This window comes from Haemaphysalis longicornis, unplaced genomic scaffold (assembly GCF_048455015.1).
Source record: "Haemaphysalis longicornis isolate Haplotype H1 unplaced genomic scaffold, Haemaphysalis longicornis Haplotype H1 scaffold_150, whole genome shotgun sequence".
Classification (NCBI taxonomy): Eukaryota; Metazoa; Arthropoda; class Arachnida; order Ixodida; family Ixodidae; genus Haemaphysalis; species Haemaphysalis longicornis.
In genome coordinates this window covers 86,244-107,181 of record NW_027526258.1, presented here as the reverse complement: position 1 = coordinate 107,181, position 20,938 = coordinate 86,244, and the positions used below count along the sequence as shown (strand labels likewise).

The window sequence follows — 20,938 nt, the reverse complement described above, 5'->3', positions numbered from 1 at the left end:
GTACCATTAAAAAGAAAACGCATTAATAGAGAACACCCTTGGTTCTCGCGAGAATTGATTCATTTAAAACGAAAAATTAAGCGACGCCGCAAACGTGGTAACACAAGCGACCTACAAAGCCTTATTTCTAATCTGAAGGAAAAAACGCGATTAGCAAAAGAGCATTTCTTTTCCGTTACTCTGAAGTCATTCATGAACAACCAACCCCAAAAGTTTTGGCGCTATCTCTCAAAAGATAAACAACGCATTTCGGAGATAAACGTTTCAGGCGAAAGTATTGTTGACGCGACTACCATTTCTAACAAATTTAATGCCTTTTTCCAATCCGTGTTCACGCGGACAGCTTCGCACGCAACGCTGCCGTCATATGTTTTTGATTGTCCTATGCCTGAAGTAGAAATAACAGAGGATGGTGTCCTTAGCCTTTTGCATAAACTGGACGTGAAAAAATCAGCTGGCCTCGATCAACTGTCTAATACTTTTTTAAGTAGATATGCTGCATGGGTAGCTAAATATCTACATCAAATTTACGTTATGTCCTTACGCACTTCGACTATTCCCGATGACTGGCGCTCGGCAAAAGTTATTCCCGTGCATAAATCTGGCTCTACTCTAGAAATTAACAACTACAGGCCAGTTTCCTTAACGAGTACTTGTTGTAAACTATTTGAGCATATTATCTATAAGGCTATCATTACTTACCTAGAATACAACCATTTGCTTTATTCTAAACAGCATGGTTTTAGATCTGGTTTATCAACCGTTACCCAACTATCGGAAATAACAGATGATTTAATTAGTACACTTAATACAAATGGTCAAACCGACGCTATATTTCTAGATTTGTCAAAGGCGTTCGATGTCGTCCCCCATCCCGATCTGATTACAAAACTACTCGCAATTGGCATTGAACGAAAAGTGGTCGCATGGATAGAATGTTACTTAAGAAATAGAACTCAGTGTGTCGCCATTAATGAGTGTATCTCCGAAGAGTTGGATGTGTACTCTGGAGTCCCACAGGGCTCTGTACTGGGCCCTCTCCTTTTTTTAGTATATATAAATGATATTTATCTTACTGTTGAACCCCCTATCCATATTAAATTATTTGCGGACGACTGCGTGGTATACACAGCTATTAATACTCGAGATGACCAAACTAAATTAAACAATGCTTTGCACTCAATTGAGACATGGTGTACAAAGTGGGGTTTAAGAATAAATGCTGCTAAGACAACTTCTATTACATTCAGCAACAAAAAGAGGCCCCTCGGCTTTACTTATTCTTTAGGTAATGCTACCATAAACAAATCTGATAAGGTTAAATATCTAGGCGTCACACTTACAAGTAACCTTAGTTGGGAAACGCACATTGATAACGTTTGTCAGGGTGCACTTAAGAAATTGGCATTTTTGAAAAGAAAGTTGCGCAATACCCCTCCTGCTGTGAAATTAAACGCTTACAAAGCTCTAGTACGACCTAAGTTGGAGTATGCAGATGTCATTTGGAGCCCTTACCAACAATACTTGATAAATAAAATTGAAAGAGTACAGAATTTAGCTTTACGCTTCATTTATTCTGTTTATTCGCGTAACTCCAGCGTAACCACTTTACGTAATAGGGCACACCTCCAAAAACTTGAGCAGCGTAGGGTCATATCTAGCTTAAAATTTCTTTATCAGCTTTACTACGGTCACTTTAAATTGTCGCGGGAAAACTACATCAAAGAGCCTTTCAAACATTCAGCGAGAACTCATCACGGTAAGACTATTAGGCAACCGATTAGTTACATTAATTCGCATAAATTTTCTTTGTTTCCTCGAGCAATTTCTTACTGGAATATGTTACCTGAAGAGACGGTGACCTCTGTGTCGTTGGAAGTGTTTTCTCAGCGTATTGATAATATACGCTTTGGTTGAAGTGTTGTTTCAAAATTGGAATACATTATCATTTTCATTTCTTTTCCATATGCGATTGTGTAAGCATATTTGCGCCTCCGCCCATGTGTGTTGTACGTTTTAAAATTACGTCAAGCAACACTGATGTATTGTCGAGTTGTATGTTGAATTTATGCCGATGTATTTCTTTGTCTTCACTCCTGCATGGGCCCGAGAAGGGCCTGCAGTATCTGTAAATAAATAAATAAAAATAAAATACCTGTGCGACCCGAATCGGGAAGTTGTGGCGGCGGAGACTCAGCTCCGGGTTGAGATGGGTGCGTTTGTTTCGGTGTGCTAAAGGCCCAGGGGATAAAGCAGCCATGGAGGAACTCCCTCACGCAGACCCTGCAAGGTCACCCAGTACTTATTGGTGGGGAGCTGGCACAGCGCGCAGGGATATCCCGCTTCAGAGGTACCCAGCAGTTTGCCTCTATGCGACGTGCACACTTAGAAGTTTTCAACTTCCCTGAAGTTCCTACGAGCATAGCAACGTTCGTGTCCCAGCAAGACACGACCGGACCTTATTTGGGCTTCTCCAAACCTTCTCCAAACCTTCGGGGCGTGAAACCGGCGCGGCCATGACTGCGCCGCTCACGAACTTCTTGCTTTTCGTGCAGGTGCTTATCGGACCCTTTTTGCGTCAATGCCCCATCGATGCACCCATATCATTCTTGCCTTGCCGGTTTCAGCCCCAGAGCTTTTTGCAAGTGTTAGTTCAAACTTGAATGTGCGCGAAAAACCTTGCCGAAGGCGACACCATTTCTTTCTGTTTCGGCGCTGCGCATTTTATCTCCTGTTGCTTCTACTGTGCGGTGATGTCGAGCGAAACCCGGGCCCAGGGGATGATATACTAAACCAGCTCTTGAATGGACAGAAAGAGATTAAGCTTAAGTTAAAGGCTATTGGGCAATATCAACCTGATAATAAAAAGGCAATGAGCGACCTAAACGCGCGCATGGCTAAACTTGAATCGCAAATAATTAGGCTTGACGAACTGCAGAACACTGTCAGGGAGTGCAAAGAAGTCAGAGTATTGCAAGACGCTAAGCTAGAATCTCTGGTTAGTAAGGTAGATGACCTCGAAAACCGTAGCAGAAGGAGCAACTTGCTCTTTTATGGCGTGGAAGATAACGACGAGCATGAAAAGTATCAAGTGTCTGAAAAACACGTTTTGGAAATCTGTCGGTCGAACATGGAATTGGACGCTGTAGAAATTGAAAGAGCCCACCGTCTGGGCAGATTCCAGTCGGGAAAAAACCGGCCGATCATTGTGAAGTTTACCACGTTCAAAGACAAGCAAGAGGTACTGGCAAATGCAAAAAAGTTAGAGGAAACTGATTTCAGCATATCGGAAGATTTTTCACAAAATGTGCGAAACAAAAGGAAGCAGCTGTGGGAGTACGCGAAGGTTCATCGAACTGAAGGCGATAAAGTAACCCTTAAGTATGACACACTATATTTAAACAAAAAGAAGTATATGTATGATGAGTCACTTCAGAGGGTTGTAACATCCGCCTGACAGTTACGGCCACAACCCTCCCCCTTTACTGTACTTGTAGTAAAGTGCAGAAGTATTCTGAATAAGACAGACGAGTTTTCCAGTCTCCTGGAAATGGTTAAGCCAAGTGCAGTTCTTGGAAGTGAGTCTTGGCTGGACGGCGACGTAAGAGATAATGAAGTATTTCCCGAGAGTTACGTTTGTTATAGGAAAGATCGCGGTAGTCGTGGAGGAGGCGTTTTTATTTTAATTCACGAAACAGTTGACTCCCGGAGGCTGGAAGTTCAGGTCGGCCAAAGCGAGTCTGTTTGGGCTCAAATTAGACTGAAGAATGGAAAATCTTTATCGTTATGTTCGTTTTATCGCCCCCCTGGAAGCCCTGTGAAAGTGCTTACTAACCTATATGATTCTATCGAGACCATGGACACCGATGACTTAGTCGTCGGAGGGGATTTCAATTTGCCTGAAATCGATTGGTCGCAGCCACACAATACTGAAACCTCGGCAAATGCATCAAGTAAAGAAATGATACAGATATGCCACTCCTTTGCATTGACTCAGCTGGTGTTACAACCCACACGTGGAAAGAATATATTAGAGCTTGTTTTCAAAAACGTTCCCATGGCCGCACAGTCTACGGTGGTTGTACCAGGAATAGGGGATCACGATGCTATAGTTTGTACCATGAACTTCAGATACGCTAAAATTGCAGATAGCGGCCAACGCCGCGTATATAGTTACAGAAAGGCCCGTATACATGATATATCCCGAGCATTAGAGGCGTATTTTACAGTTTTTGAAACCTTATCGGAAACATGTGACGTACACGCGTTGTGGAACATATTTAAAAGTAAAATTTATGAGCTTCGCGAACGTTATGTGCCATCATGGGTGATGACGTCACGTCGCTGCAAAAATAAACCGTGGTATACAAAGGAAGTGCGCAAAATCGCCAAACGAAGGCAGTATGCTTATGCAAAATGCAAAACCAGTCGGTCAACCGAAAGAACGCTTAAATTGCGGCAGCTTACAAAAGAAATAAAAACTGCTGTGAAACAGGCTAAGAACGAATTTTTTGGTTCTTTTCACTCGCGTGAAAAGCCAGCCTAAGTTGTTCTGGAAGCTCATCAAAATTAACAGAAAAGACGACGTATCGATTCCCCCAATAGATGACTCCGGCAGCATTGTTCATGACAAGCTTGCCAAAGCAAACTGCCTTAATTCGTGCTTTGCTTCCGTGTTTTCGGCACGTGGAAGTGCCAATACTGTAAACATGGATTACGGCAAAATGGGCGGCCAACCCATGGAAGACATTGAAATAGATCGGAGAGGAATTGAAATGCTACTAAGCGATTGGATGTAGGGAAGGCTTGTGGACCTGATGGTTTACCGGCTGCATTACTGTCTCCGTGCGCGGAGTCAATTTCGATGTATCTTTGCATTATTTTCAACAAGTCCTTACAAGAAAGTGCCTTACCTGAAGATTGGAAAGATGCAAATGTTGTTCCTGTGCACAAGTCTGGACCCCGTAACAGAGTTTGCAATTACCGGCCGATTTCCTTGACAAGTATTGTGTGCAAAGTATTTGAGCATATACTCTTTACTAACATTATTAATCACTTAAACAGATTCTCCTTGCTAAGCCCTTGTCAACACGGATTTCGTACCGGTTTTTCCTGCGTTACTCAGCTAACAGAGCTTACTCACGATGTAGCAAGTGCATTAGATAACGGCTGCTCGGTTGATTCAGTTTTCCTGGATTTTAAAAAAGCTTTTGACGTTGTTCCGCATGATTTGTTGATACAAAAGTTATCTTGGTATAATTTGAATAAATCAGTTATTTCTTGGATTCAGGAATATTTAACCTCAAGGCACCAGAAAGTAGTATTAAACAGTCAACACTCGCACGAGATAGAAGTAACGTCAGGTGTACCCCAGGGATCTGTTTTGGGCCCTCTGTTGTTCTTAATTTACATAAATGATCTAAGTGTTCACATCTCATCTCATGTCAGATTATTCGCTGATGATTGCGTGTTATATAGAGTTATTCATAATACGAGTGATTGTTTTGCCTTGCAAGATGACCTAAATAGGGTTGCAGAGTGGTGCAAAAAATGGGGTATGCGTATAAATTTGCAGAAAACTGTACATTTGTGTTTTTCAAGAAAACGTACTCCCCATCAAGTGAAATACACAATTAACTCTGAGCAGCTTTCATATGTACCTGAGTTCAAGTATCTTGGTGTTTTCTTTACCTCCCCTCTGTCGTGGCACCGCCATATTGAATATATTTCCGCCAAGGCATGTCGAGTATTAGGATTCTTGCGACGCAATACAAAACATTATCCATTCCAAACTAAGCATCTACTGTATATTATGAATGTTCGCTCTATTCTTGATTATGCTTGCACTGTATGGGACCCTTGGCTAAAGAATGACACCCAGAAGTTAGAAAGAGTGCAAAACTTAGCGGCCCGTTTTGTGTTCCGAAATTACACTAGGAATTTCAGTGTATCGCGTGCGAAAGAGATTGTTGGATGGGAACCATTAGAAGAACGTAGAAGGGCTCTTAGGCTGAAGTTATTTCATAATATCTTTCACTCCAGGACTGGCATAGAGCGAGAAAAATAATTTTTTAGGCCTGATTATGTCTCTTCACGCTTGGATCATGTGAATAAGGTAAGAGAAATGAAGTGTAAAACAGATGTCCTAAGAAAGTCTTTTTTCCCCAGGACCATATCGAATTGGAATCGGCTACCTCGAGATACTGTGACAGTCATGTCTAACGATGCATTTTTTTGCATGTTATGACCCAATTTTTTGTAACATTCAAGTTGTGTATTCAAGTTGTGTATGTTGTTTAAGTTTGACTCTGCATTTATTGTTAAATCACTTGCATTGATTAGTGTATATTTTCTTGTACCCCCCACACCCCCCGCACTGTAATGCCACAGGCGCTGTGGGTACTGAATAAATAAATAAAAATAAATAAATAAGCAGACCAGATTAGACACACTCAGAAGTAACCACCGGCCAGGCATTGCAAGCGATACCAAAGAAACGACAGACCGCTTACATAAAATGGGACAAATTTCGCACAATTAAAAATGAACGCGATCCTGCAGATCCCATCTACACATGTATTGGCACTGCTCTGCGGGAGGCCACAAAATCGGTTCTTGTCAAAGACGGTGCACCCGCCCAGGCCTACATTTGCTAAATCTATGGGCCTTCCAGCAATTTCGCATAGGAGGGCGGACACCTCTGCTTCGATCGTGCCTCAACCAGGCAACTGCGATGGCATGTCAGTACTCCTTGCAGCTCTCGTGCGATAACTGGCATCGGCCGCCTTCAACGCACAAACCTGGCCCAGCGAAGTCTGGACAACATTTCGCGGCATGCAGGACAAAAGAAAGAACGAAACGGCGGGCTAGAACATCGCCCCTCGACTGATCATCACAGAGATTGATATTGCGACCAAGGCTGGCCAACTCTTCTTTCCACAACCCCCGCTTGGGGTGCAGCCCAGAGGGCTGGTTCTCCCACGTGCGACGCCTCCTGAAATGAACACCAGCCTAAACGACCCGATTACAATGACCGAACTTCTAGCAGCTCTTCAGAAAACCAAAGTAGCGGGCGCAGCCGGTCTGAATAGGATCACTTGCGCAACCCGTCGCACCTTGCCGGAAGCGCACAAGGAGCAACTCTTCAACTGTCTCAATGCTATCTTGGAATCTTGTATACTCCTAATGAGTCGAAGGAATCGTGGGTGGTACCCATTTCAAAGCCTGGCAAGCCACTCACGCAAAAAGAGAATCTGAGACCTATTTCTGTGATTTCTAATATGAAACTTATGGAGAGAATGGTTCTCGCAAGAATTCAATGGCATTGAGAAACAACAGGCCTACTCCATCCATGTCAAACGGGGTTCCGGAGGCACCTTTCTACTCTAGACAGTTTAAAAATGCTGTCCGAAGATGTTGTATCTAACATCTCATCATGTGATCCCCTTCTAGTGCTAACCATCGACGTTAAAACGCATTCGACCCCGTCTGTGAAAAAAGCGGAACTGACGGCCTTACAACTAGCGATAGAAGAAGTGTAGAAAATTGCCGTCACAAACCCCACTGAAGCACCAACCACTTTCCTGCTCTAAAGGGACTCAAAGGAAGCCGTGAGAGAATGCGGAAAAAATAATACGCGCCGTCGGATGGTCGCAAGAATTCGTGCAGTGGCAAGAGATCTTCGACCGATCGGTCATGCAATTACCATTCGTTGGCCACAAAGGGATACCGGGCCATGAGGAAGCACTCAAGGCATCATGGGAGATGCTTTTCAACACCGATAATTGTCAAAAGTCTCCGTCGCTACCGACGAACGTCTTCCGCGCTCTCCAAGTGTCAACACCTCCCTCTCTGGAGCTCTTGCTCTACGAGTTGGCAGAGGAAGGGAATGACCTAGAGTATGACTATGAGGAAGCAGATGCCAAAGCACGTGCTGAGCGACGTGCAGCGCTCCGACTTCGTTTACCCCATGACGGTGACCCTATCCCATCCGGTTATAACCGGTAGGCAACGGTTTCAGACCCACGTATTCGGACGAACACAGCCGTAACGCCGCATATCATGGCACGCTTTCATCTACACCCGGGCGATGCAAACCGTGTTTACAAACACATGCCCATGCTCTCCGCTCTCATCAAGGCAGGCTGCAAAACGCTGCGGGAGTGGACCCATCCCAGAGGGCCTACAGAACACAGGAAGATGGTTCTCGACTCTTTGCTAGTATACTTTCAAGAAGCAGCTATACAGGACCACATTTATTCGGAACACTAATTCCCCCCATCTCCCCCACCGGCGATGACAAAGGTGAAGGCACGGAGTGTAATTAAGATTAACAGATACATATTACAAAAAACATCCAAAAAGACGCATTTAGTATCACTAAGTTTCCCACCTGGAGCAGTTCTGCGAGCGGCTCGTTCTGCCGAACCTCTCCAGGCTGCGGCGGAGGCAGGAAGAACCCACCGCCCACCATAGAGGACAGCTTCTTCTCGTACGTCCCCCACTGGGCGGCATTGACCACGCCGACCGGGAAGCCTCCGCGGGCAAGTCGTATGGCAGGCGTCAATACGTCCGCCATCGACACCTGCAAATGGAGGCGTCCATCAGAGCACACTCTCTACAAGTCCCACCGCCATACCATAGGCTTCAAAATACAACCCAATAGCGCCAATACTATATTACCTGGATGTCTGTATGTTGGTTTCAGAGAATTTAAGTTCTAAAACGTGCAGTGGTGGCCCATCTTTTCCCGAAACTAAGAAAAACATATTGTTGGAGGATACACTTAGGCGCCAGTTGAAGTTTGACTTCCTTGGGCCACGCATACTTGAAACAGGACACCGAAGAGAGGGGAGGACTCAACAATGAATAAAACGTTGAGGGCTATTTTATACAGGCAACTTTATTTTATAATGGCTTTAAACCTGCCATAGCCTTGCTGGAGCGGGTATTGTTGGGGGAACACCGAATGTTTAAGAGGATTTAAAAGGAGTCGCCGCCAAGCAGCTTTTTGTGTATAATGCACACTCTCTACAAGTGGACACCTCTCTGTCCCGCGATGCAGCCGCCTGGCAAAACGTTCAAAGAATTCTTCAACGAAAGCTTCACATCGGCAAAATGTTCCATAGCTACAAATCTGATATAATATTTTATTGTTATGAGCATAAATTCTATAGTGATATTAGCACTGTTTCTTTAACAAATAATAGACGTGGATGTAATTTTTGTGATCGCAATAAAAAAAACAACGTTAGAACCAATATTTCAGCCACAAACAAAAAATTGGCGTGGTTTGCAGTAGTCGTGGAAGGTTGGAGGAACAGCAAAGCTGGCGTCCCCTCTCCGTTTGTCAGAGGCCCGGCTGAAGCACCTCCCATGGATTTTAGAACTTGCCGCAGAAAGTTCTCCATGACTCGCAGGGCCGGACTGTTTTGTCGGCAGCTTCTCACATCTGTACCAAAGCGGAGCTCGTTAGCATGCGCTAGCAGCCAAGGGAACGGGCTTCGCGAACTCGGTGTATGTGCTCCCCACTTCAGGCACGACCGCACCTGAACGGGCAAGCAAAACAGCACGCGAGAGATGACACCACGAACGCTGGGCAGAGTGTTCTGGAACGTCTATCTGGCCGACTTCGGGCGCTCCTCACGAGGCGCAAGCTGAAGTGCGCTCGCTATTTTTTCTTCGTATTTTAAACGCGATAGCGTCATTAGGCTCATTTTTTTATTTCCTCGTGCCCCTAGCCGCCCGCTATCAGCCGGGCTCATCAGGCGTCCACGGAAATACGTCGCCGCTGCCACCCAGAACCTACGACTGAGGCAGCAATATTCGGGGGCTCCGCTGAATGTGTTATGTGGCGCAACGGTAACAGAAGTTTGGGAAGGAGGACAATGATACAACGTTGGATACAAAGGAAGGGACACGCGTTTTCAACATGTCCGGCGCCTGCGCGGTGGAGTTTGTTCTATGCCCAGTCGGTGGTAGTATACCAGGCAGCCCCGTATATAGCTAGCCGTGTCCGCAACTAACGCCATCACACCAAAGTGTGTTTACACCAGAAAATAACAAGTACAATTTCACGTAATGTATGCCCTGGAGCTACACGTGGGCTAAGAGGCACGCTGTTGCAGATGTCTTGGGAAGAATCCAGACCTCTTTATGATCTTTAACCTGCGCTGAAATCTCGACACACGGGCGTTTTCGTTTGGATCAGAAGTTCAAGGCCTTACCCCCTGATCCACCTGGGCATGTTTTCTGGTAGGAATTTTGCAGGCACCAACATTGCGTGAATTAAGGCCGGGGGCAAAGGATTAACGTCGGTTTCTCAAAAATCAAAGATGATTATCAGCATAAAAGAACTAAAATAAAGCCCACTACAGAGCGTCTAATCACATAAGTTTTCAAAATACTTTTCAATACTTTCATGGTTCCGTCTTCGCTGCGAATTCGGTTTGGCAAACGACAGGTGGCGCCACGCGGCCAGGCTAACAATCACCCTAAAATAGGTACGGATGACCTCCCAGACAACAGTCACGTATCTTGGGGAACAGCGCGAACTAACAGGGACACAAAAAGAAAGAAGTGGACAGGACTAGCGCTGACTTTCAACTCGATTTATTGGAAAAGACGTAACTACTTATACAAACCCAGAATCCTCCTCCCCCACCACGCCACGTGCCCACACCAGCCAATGACATACTATCAAGGCCAAAACACTCCACTGTTGACAGCGCACATTTCTTAACACAAGAACACCTTATCGCGACGACCGCTCCAGTGCAGGACAACTGATGTTTCACTGATACAATCTCTCCCCCACTTTCTGATGTAGTATGATTCCAAGTGGGGGAGAGATTGTATCAGTGAAACATCAGTTGTCCTGCACGAAAAAGAATTTGGTTATTTGGAGCGGTCGTCGCGATAAGGTGTTCTTGTGTTAAGAAATGTGCGCTGTCAACAGTGGAGTGTTTTGGCCTTGATAGTATGTCATTGGCTGGTGTGGGCACGTGGCGTGGTGGGGGAGGAGGATTCTGGGTTAGTATAAGTAGTTACGTCTTTTCCAATAAATCGAGTTGAAAGTCAGCGCTAGTCCTGTCCACTTCTTTCTTTTTGTGTCCCTGTTAGTTCGCGCTGTTCCCCAAGATGCAAGTACACCAACTCGCCCAACTCGCCACCCTGCAACAGTCACGTAACAAGAATGGGCGTTGCTATAGAGACGAGCGGAAGTGCCAAACTCACAATCACCAAAAACCAAAAATTTAATCAATTGCCCACAAACAAAACGCCCAACTCAGAGCAGCGCAAAAAAAGAGAAAAAGAAATGATTGCTCATGCAACCACTGATCATGACCCGAATATTGCAGCGCCTACCATGCCGCAATTTACCCGCACCGATGAAAGTGCAAAGAACACCATCATCAGGAAAGCACATAAGGCACTTCTCAACATCGCAACTTTGACCGCGAGACGAACTTACACAGGGTGAACCAACAGGGTAACGGAATGGACATGCATAGACAAGTCTAGAAGAAGGGGACGGTCATACTCTCGATGCGGGGATAACATACCAATATTCGGAGCAAAGAATAGACTTGGGAAGCGCAGATCGCGTGAAGGTCAATGAGAGAGTCCTTCACCCTGCGGTCGGCCAAAATAGAATTTTGGTTATAATGGCGATCAATATGTCCTCAACTTGTGTCTTTCTTACGAATTTCGAGAAAGCGAAGAAACCACTTTCCTAGCACCAAGAAAGCGGATGCAAAAAAAAAAATCACGAGAACCGGCATTCCTCCACCCCCTTTTGAAAAGAAACGACTGCAGGCCATGATAGACATGGCACCGATCCAGCGACCCCGCATGAACACTCTCTTCTCCCAATATTATAGATCTTGTTCCAGAAATAAGAGACGGTATGACAGGGTAAAGTTCATTTGGGAAAATTTTCAAAATTTAGTTCCGTTCCGTTCTGTGAAGAAGGATGACCAGCAAAGCTGCGGTGCCGAGCCTCAACGTGAGCTTTGACCGGGTCGTAGTCCAATGCGTGCATGAAGCAAAACAGGTTTGTTTAGAATCTGCGATTGAGCATAGTTCCTGTTAATTACCTGAATGAACTTGTCAGGAACTAGAGTTTTGTTCCGGTGGACAAACATGGGGTGTCCGTTTCCTTCCCGTAGAATCCCATTGTATTGACAGTGGACGATAATTCCACAATATTTACGACTTCACTGTAAACCATGTAATTTTGAAGGAAGACGACGACGACGACGGTTTCTACAATGGTTGTGTCCTCCGGCCCCGTCCTTACCAAGCAAGGGTAGTGCACTGCTACCGTTGTTTTTGCCGTGGTCACATGAGTACTCCCTGTCCTTTCCCATCACCGCATTCCAATGAAAACGAAACGGCTTCCCCTCAACAGCCAAAGTTTAAGTGTGGTCTCTGTCGCTCTAATGACCATGAGATCACAGGTAAAGGCTGCCCCACCAAAAGCAAGGCAACGCGTGCGAGACGCCGTGCATGGCGTGCTTGCGCCCAGCCAGACCAAATCTCATCGTTCAACCATTTCGACTGTTTGGCGGGAGAAGATGAGGACGCCATGGAGGAGGGGGAAGCGACGGAGCCTCCCTCGCAGGCTACATATCGAGACGTTACCCGTAGTTTGCGCCGTCGTCGGCAAGTTGTTTCTGAGCCACCATTGTCTCTGTGGAAGATGAGCTTATGGCCCTAGACGAAACGCTGGCCTCGTTGCATGGGGAAATTAACAAACTCACCAAGCGGCGGTCTCAACTAACACGCCGCCAGCAGAACGTGCCTCAATCGTCTCAAGACATTGTCACGCCCGCCTCGTCATTTCTCCAAGCCTCATCAGCAGGCCCGCTCTACGACTGCACTTCCCTCACCGCCAGCCTCTTCTTCCATGTCCCACAAACAGCTTCTCCAGTTTGTGGTGCACCAGCTGCAGACATTGGCTTCTGTACTTGCGGCACAACTTCACTAACCAGTCCGCTACCATGCCTGAACCACAACAGTACATTGTACAGTGGAACTGTCGGGGTCTCTCTACAAAAATTGGTGAGCTCCGTGAAAGGCTACTTCCTGGAAAGGTCCATGCCTGGGCTTTCTAACTTCAGGAGACGAACTCTCTCCCTCGCCTGCCTCAATTTACGGCATACGCGGAGCCGTCTATCCCTGATCGGCGGTGCAGCTCAACTTCTACTCCTCCCGGCAAGGCGGCCATTTATGTTCTAACTCAGTTTCCTCAAACCCCTATCCCTCTAAATTTGTGGTGTACAGCCTGGCAGGAGGTGGTGGCGGTAAAGGTGCAGCTTCCGCGTTGTGCGATTATCCTGGTGTCGTGTTACGTGCGCCCTTACAGTGGTCGGGCTCCCCGCCTGCGGCTGGCTTGGCTTACCCAACTACGGCGGACTCACTCTGGCTGCCCCATTCTTGTAGTGGCGGACTTCAATGCTCCCCACTGTGACTGGGGCCGGATATCCTGCCTAAAGTGAGCGTGGTCGAGTGGTCCTGGAGCGCTTCACCGATGCCTGCTTTACGCTGGTGAACGATATTACTGCCCCGACACGCCGTTGTACCCACGCCAGGATTCCCGATACTCACCTTATTTGTCGTGGTGGCTGGGTACACAAACTATCTCCTGGCAACGCGAGGCGGACTGCTGGGGCAGCGACCACCACCCAATTCGACTCGGCCTTATTCCGGAATCAACGGATCGCCTTCGTCGCCGGTGCACAGTGGTGAACTGGGATACCTTCCCATCCACCCTCAACGATTCCCTCTCAGCGTCCATCCCGGACCCCATCGACCTGCTTTGCCGTGTCCTCACGGAGGCCTCCCAGCATACGCGGGTGGAGGAGTCCCGCCCTAGGCCTGATCTCCGGCTCCTGCAGCTCTGGGCCAAACGTAGGCAAGCCGAAGTATTTGCCAACTGCGACCCTTCGTCGATTCCTGCCAGGCTCCAGTTTCAGCGCCTTACCGCTGCTGCCGGACGGCCCGAGAAAAGACTGTCCAGACAGCGCTGGCTTGACTGGTACGCCTCTCTCGGTCCGTCATCTTCAACGGCGTCCGTCTGGCGTACTTTTCCCGCCATGAAATATGGCAGTCGCCCTCCGGAAGCAGCAGCCAGCGCTTGCCTTGCATCCAACAAGGATCCGGCACAATTCGCTCCCGACGTTGCCCGGGCCTTGTTTCCAGCCTGTGATGAGCCGGTTCCGTTCCCCCTGCCGAACACTGTGGGCTTACAACCAACTTGCGAAGCCATTTCGGGAATCCAGTCACCATTTACAATGGTTGAATTCTTGGCCATAATCGATCAAGTTAAACTACGTACTGCTCCGGGTCCCGATGGCATTACTTACGAGGTGTTCGAAAATATTGACGACCCAGCTCTCACGATGCTTCTGAACTCCTTAAATCAGGTGTGGCTCTCTGGTAAACTCCCTGAATCGTGGCTTCGGGCGGATATTGTCCCCAGCCCAAAGCCCGGGAAATCACCACATGAACTTCGTAACTTGCGCCCAATCGCCTTGACATCTACGCTGTGCAAGCTGTTAGAGCGGATGCTTGCCACGCGTCTTCAGTGGTGGCTTGATACTTTTCAGTGGTATCCCCCGGCGCAAATCGGATTCAGGCCTCATCTTGGTACTGAGGATGGCTTGGAATACCTGTCATCTATGGTTTTGGTGGGAGCCCGTTCTCGCCGTGTTAGGACTGTGCTAGCTATGGACATATGCAAGGCGCATGATAATGTTAGCCATGCTGCCATCTTAGAGGTACTAAGTTGTCTCCGCCTCCTAGACAAAGTATGTGTCTTTGTCCGGCACTTCCTACAACACCGCTCTTTCTTCGTACGCATCTACGGTAGACGTTTCGGCTCCTTCACACCAGTGCGAGGCGTGCCACAAGGGTCTGTTCTGTCTCCGCTACTTTTTAACATCATCTTGGTGCCACTAGGCTGGCCCCTGGCCACTATTCAAGACCTGCATTTCCTCATATACGCAGATGACATCACTGTATGGACAGTCCATCCAGACCTGCCAAAACAAGCCGATTGCCTCCATCAAGCGTTAACATACTGCCAGAAATGGTGTGAGTATCTGGGCCTCACCCTCTCTCAGGAGAAGACTGCAGCACTTACAGTCGCCAACGCTTGGGGCCGTCGCTCCCTTGCCGTATCGCCGATGGTCCTACAACTGAACGGTATCGCCATTCCCATTGTCGGACACCTTCGGGCTCTGGGCTTAGAGATATCGGCCTCAGGGTCGCCAGCTCAGTGGATACGATCTGTTCGACACAAAGCCGGACAACTGCTCCACCTTGTTCGCCGCATCTCCCAGAAGTCGGGCGGGGCCTGCTCGACGATGGCCCGTCTCCTAGTACGTTCTGTACTGCAGCCAAGGCTCGTGTCCAAGGCACAGTTCCAGCACATGACGCAAGGGGACTGGGACCGGCTGGAGACTATTAACAGGGCCGCGATGCGCACTATACTGGACTACCCCGCCTAACACCAATCCCACAGCTCCAAGCAGACGCCGCGCCGTTCCGCATGCCTGCTCAAACGTGGACTGGTTCCACAGGCAGCAGCTCCCGCCGCGCACATGGGCCAGCCGCCGAGTACAATGCCAGCCTTTTCCGCCGCAAGGCCGCCCTGGCTGTTCCATCAGGTGACGGACAGCAAGCATCTCACGAGGCTACTCGTCCGTACCTCGGGCCTTCAACAGCCCCCAGATGCCGTCCTTCATGTCCCTGAATGGGCGCCTGAGATGCAAGCGCTGGTTGTCCAGGTTTCTGTGGACGCCGGGGCATACGACTGCTTCGCCACCACGGCCTTGAAGTGTCCCTCCTACCCTGCCCTAAATCAAAGCTGCGCGTACGAGCCACTCCGTGCACTCCAAAGCCTGCTAGCCGAACTTAGTGCCATTAGGGATGGCCTGCAGGCGCTTGCATCGACTTTGACTACTGGGGACAAGCTGAAACTTTACAAGGACTCAACAGCAGCGATTCGGGATTTGTGTCGCTTTGCGCGTTGTACAAGCCTGGCCGCACGCATTCACGAGATTATGGACACTTATCCATGCCCTGTCCGCGTTTCATGGATTCTCCGGGACACGCTTTCTGCCCACACTGTGGCAGATCACGCCTGCCACAGAAGAGACCTCCCCCGGCCACTACCACTACTTCGAGTATCTACCCTAGAGAAACTGTTCGTGGAAAAAGAGACCCTCCGCCGCGCCACGCGTGCTTTACTTCCACTGCGTGGAACTGACCTCCCCAGTGGGCTCGCTCGCTGGACGATGGTCTTGCTGCGAGGCTTCGAGTTGGGGTGGCGTTATTCCCAGCAGTTACCCACGCTTGGTCTGCCCGATACCACGCCCCGCTTGCGGACACCTGCCACTTCTGTGTGACTCCTGCGCCAGAAGCTGACGTTGAACACCTGGTGTGTACTTGTTCAGGTCTTAGAAACGCCAGAATTCAACACCTCCGAGGCACAGGGCACCATTCTGGGAGATTCCCCGATCTTAAGCGTTGGATGTGGGGAGCCCACTACCGGTCTCTTCTTGGCTTTCTGCGTGCAACTGGTGCAATGTTGTACCTATAAACCTCCCTGTTATGCCCTGGGGCAATCAATCGCATTAAAAATGTAATATTGATAACTATATAAAACCCGGCGGTGTGTTAGAGTCGCCTGAGCGACTAATTGTCATAAAATTTGTTTTGGCATAGTTTCAATAAAACAAGTGTTACAGCCACTTTCTGTAAAGTTATTCCCTCCTAACATTGACGTGACTCACTGTGCAACTCTCGATGTGGGAAAGCCATCTTAGAAAGATCAAGCTTATAAAGATCCCCTTAAAGTCTGCTTCACCTCCTAACACAAATAAATTGCTGGGAAGGCATTGCTGGGAAGGCTGGGAAGGCTGGGAAGGCTCAGCCGCGTCGGCGTCTTCGTGACCGAGTGAACGATGGAAAGACCGACGAGTGGTAGAGACGAGAATGTAGCGAAATTAGGAGGGTAGGGCGGTTCGCCGTGGCGGCGGGAGCCAGGGCTCTCCGAAAGGGGGCGCAGGGGGCCTTGCTGAAGCCTCACCCTGTGTGGCTTGAGCAGGCGCCGAAGAACGCTTTGAGGCTGCGCCCGCTTGCACCACAGCGGAGTAGGATCGGGTATGTGCCGGTGAGCGTCGCCTCCCTGCCTCGTGAAATGTTTGTTTCTCTGTCACTTTGAGTGTGGTTATTTCTTTTTTTTCCATGCCGGGAAAGCACGGGAGTATGCTGCGTGGTTGCCCTTGCAGTTCACACAGAGTTATTGTTCAGATTTGCACTTCTCGGCAAGGTGTTCGCAGGAGGCCCATCTGGCGCATGTCTCTTGACCTTGGAAGCTCAGCGAGCCGTGACCGTAGTGTTGGCACTTGTAGCATCGGCATGAGTCTGGTACGTGGGGTCTCAGTTTCATCTTTGTGTACCCTACCTCTACAGAATCTGGAAGGATGCTTGATCCAAAGGTGAAGACGATGTGCGTAGTACCAATTTCTTTGTGTTCCTGCTTGATTTTGATTCTTTAGACAATCGTGACGTTCTGTTCTTTTAGACCTTCCAAAAGGTCCTCCCACATATACTTTAGGTCGTCATCTGAGATGACTCTACGGACTGTATTCAGTGACCTGTGTTCACTGACGGTTAGAGGGATGTCTTCAAAGACGTTAGTTGCGACAGTTTTTCACATTGATGTTTCTAGAGCTGTTCGAGGAGGAGGTCTCCGTTTGCCAGCTTCTTGATGTGGTAGCCTTCACCAATGGTGGCTGGTAACTTCTTTGCAACGACAAAAGGCGAGACGAGTCGAGCGGTTTTTCTGTGTCACTACTGTGGGCTAAGGCGTTGTGCTGCTGAGCACAAGGTCGCGGGTTCGATTACCGGCCGCGGAGGCCACTTTTCTGATGGAGGCGAAAAGCAAAAACGCCCGTGTGTACGAGATTTCGGCGCACGATAAAGAACCCCAGGTGGTCAAAATTAATCCGTAGCCCTCTACTACGGCACGCCTCATCGCCCACGTTGCGTCGGCGTGTTAAACACCACAATCAATCAGTCATTACTGTGCACCACGTGGAAGCGTGGGAAGTTGTTCACATTTTTCATAAAGAGCTTCGCGGTTGCGTCGGTGCCCCCTCTTTTTCGAGAGGGATCACTTGAACGGAAAAAAGAAGCCATGAAATCAAAAATCTGTTCGGCCATGGTGCCAGCCACCCACTAATGAGCCCGACAAGGGGAGGTGACAGCAACTCCCGAGCAAGTACACCCCACGCCAGCCATACACCACGACTATAACCAAATATGGCTGAACGCAGGGTCATTCGCCACGCGAGGTTAACCCTATCCCTAAGGGAAAAGGTAAACTGGAGAAGGAACGAGGCGACAGGAAAGAAGATGGGAAAGTGAAAGATGAAGGGGCGGCTGCCGATTCCCCCCGGGCGGAGATGCCGCCTACGACGAGAAGCGCAGGCCAAAGCGGAGTGTTGCGAAGCACTCGGCGTCAGCTCAACCTCCAGGACACGGCGGTGCCACGCACGGCTAGACATGGGTGCTCGGGGTCCGTGGTGTCGCACTGTACACACAAACATCTGTGGAGCAATATTTATTTATTTATTTATTTATTTATTTACATACTGCAGACGTTCTGTAGGTCTACGCAGGACAGGCGTTTTAATAAAAGACCAAAAAAAAACAAGAACATAAACAACAATACACAATAAACAATAAAATTAAGTATGGGAGTTCACCCTACCGTAATGAATATCAGCGTTCCAATAATTTAATGTCTGGGGAAAAAAAGAGACTTGAACAGGTCTGTGCGAGCGAAATGTGGCGTAAACTTTTCCAGGTGATCGTGGCGTGTAGACCTTCTTGGCAAAGAAATTAGGTAATTACTGTGGTCTAGCCCAAGCTTTTTATTGACGACAAGGGAAAGGAAATCTAAACGGAGTTTCCTCCTACGTGCCTGAAGGAAAGGAATGTTAATATAGTTTAATTTTACAAAAAGAGTCTCTTACTAATGTGCCTTACCATGCAACTCAACCAACAACTGTTCATAAATCATGAAATGATTAGTCTTGCCAAAGAATATCTGTTTGAAGTAATAAATGGTGTGGTTAAGTACATTTCTCTTGTTTCTAGTTTCACTCGTTGTAGAGCCATGTGCGTGAATTCAAGTGACGTCACATGAGTAATCGCATGGGCGTCGTTTAGAGCTTCGCTATCCAACCACCGTCACAGGGTAGATTGGCGCGCATTTTTTTTTTCACAGCCTGGGCTTTGGTGAACAGTCTCTTGTTTTCAATGGTCAAGTGTTCTTCAAGGACTCTGCTCCTGAACCCGAGATCCTTTGTGCTTCCCGCCGTTGCAAAGTAATCTTGTTTGTTTGCCCGAGAGCAGAAACGGACGGGGCAGCGCCTCGGTGCGGATGCAGCCTCGAGCTTTTCAATGAGTTTGGTGATTTCCGCATGAGTAGGCACCATTTAGAGTAGCTCCAAGAAACAGAAATGCACTGCAGCAATTCCAGAACCCACAGCAGCAGTTGCGGAATGGGCCTAAGAATAGATCAGCCAGAAATTACACTGATCTGCAAAGGTGACACAAAAACTTCGCAGCATAGCAGCGTGAGCCTTCCGACACAACTGCTGCTGCGACTACTTCCTTAAAGGTATCGTGCTTAGCTGAGTTATAACTTAGTTAATCTCCACGGCTTGTATGGGCATTTCAAGAATTCCAAGTGTTCGTTGCCCCGTTCGGTGCTAATCTCCCGGTTTGGCGTAGGAGATGGTAGAGCCTGCTTGGGTTGTAAAAGCGGGTTTGGGTTATCCGACCCTTGTCCGTGGGTAGAAAGTGAGCTTCTTGCTGACTCATAGCGCATTGAGATACGAGCGGGGTGTCTGCAGCCGTATTCGTCCTCGTAGAACCTGGGAGCCGTGCTTCGATGGTTGACTCGGTGGCGCCGCCCCATCGGTGGTGGCCGAACTAGCCCTAAGCTTAGTAGACGTAGCAAGTACTCGCATGCTGACCGGTATAAAATCACTGGTATTGTTTGTTTCGTAGCAAGTATGAATTCAAAATTTAGTGAGGATGGGCCGTCATTCACTTCAACGCAAGAAATATTTTGCGCGAATGGAACAGAAATCTTCAAGAATGGGCGCAGTGCTGTCGAAGCTTTTTTTGCATTGAATAAATTTTTCAGAAATATACAAGTTCTCTTTGGGCTCCAGTCTTGGTCTCAATATCACAAGAACGAAGCAGAAGAGCACTAAACATGTTCACTGTTCAAATGACGATTTCGGACAGCATGCACGACAAAACACTGACGATTACTATGCTCCCTAATGCAAAATCTGGGGATAGCGCGAACTGCAGTCTTCTAAGTCACGGCTGCGTCTGAGGAAGTGATTGTGTGATCAGCGAACGCACGGCGGCGTGCGCTGCTCGGCCCTTATCTCGCAGCGCGTCACCGTAATCAGCCGGGCAGAGGGGCAGGAACCGCAACCCATAACGAGCTACAAGGACGTAGTCAGTCACTATAAAGCCGGAAGGAAGCGATATCCTAAACCACACCATTCTCTAAGCAGAACGCAGCATGTCATATATAGACAAGTTCAAGCCGGGTCGTTCCCCCACCCTTATCTCCTAAACAAGTTCTACCCAGATAGATACGAGAAAGAATGTCCCAACTGCAGACAACTGGGCACACTCTAACACATAATGGGAGAGTGCAATTTTCCCAAGTTCATCCCACCACCTCTTCCCCCCCCCCTCACACCAACCCGGAGCGATGGGAGACCTTGTTGTCCAGCCCTGCCCTGGAAGAACAGATTGCGCTGATCACCAGAGGCCAGGAGTACCTGGAAACATATGGGGCCCGAGAAGAGGGCACCACCCCATCAAGCGC

General features: G+C 48.2%; 1 protein-coding gene across 1 annotated transcript in view; it reads right to left on the bottom strand.

Moving 5' to 3' along the window:
* Positions 1 to 20,938, bottom strand: part of LOC144165970 (acylase ACY 1 proenzyme-like) — a 112,973-nt gene that overhangs the window by 78,431 nt on the left and 13,604 nt on the right. Inside the window, exon 3 of the mRNA XM_077695644.1 lies at positions 8,393 to 8,584. Within this exon, the coding sequence (XP_077551770.1) occupies positions 8,393 to 8,584 (192 nt within the window). The remainder of the gene's footprint in view (positions 1 to 8,392; positions 8,585 to 20,938) is intronic.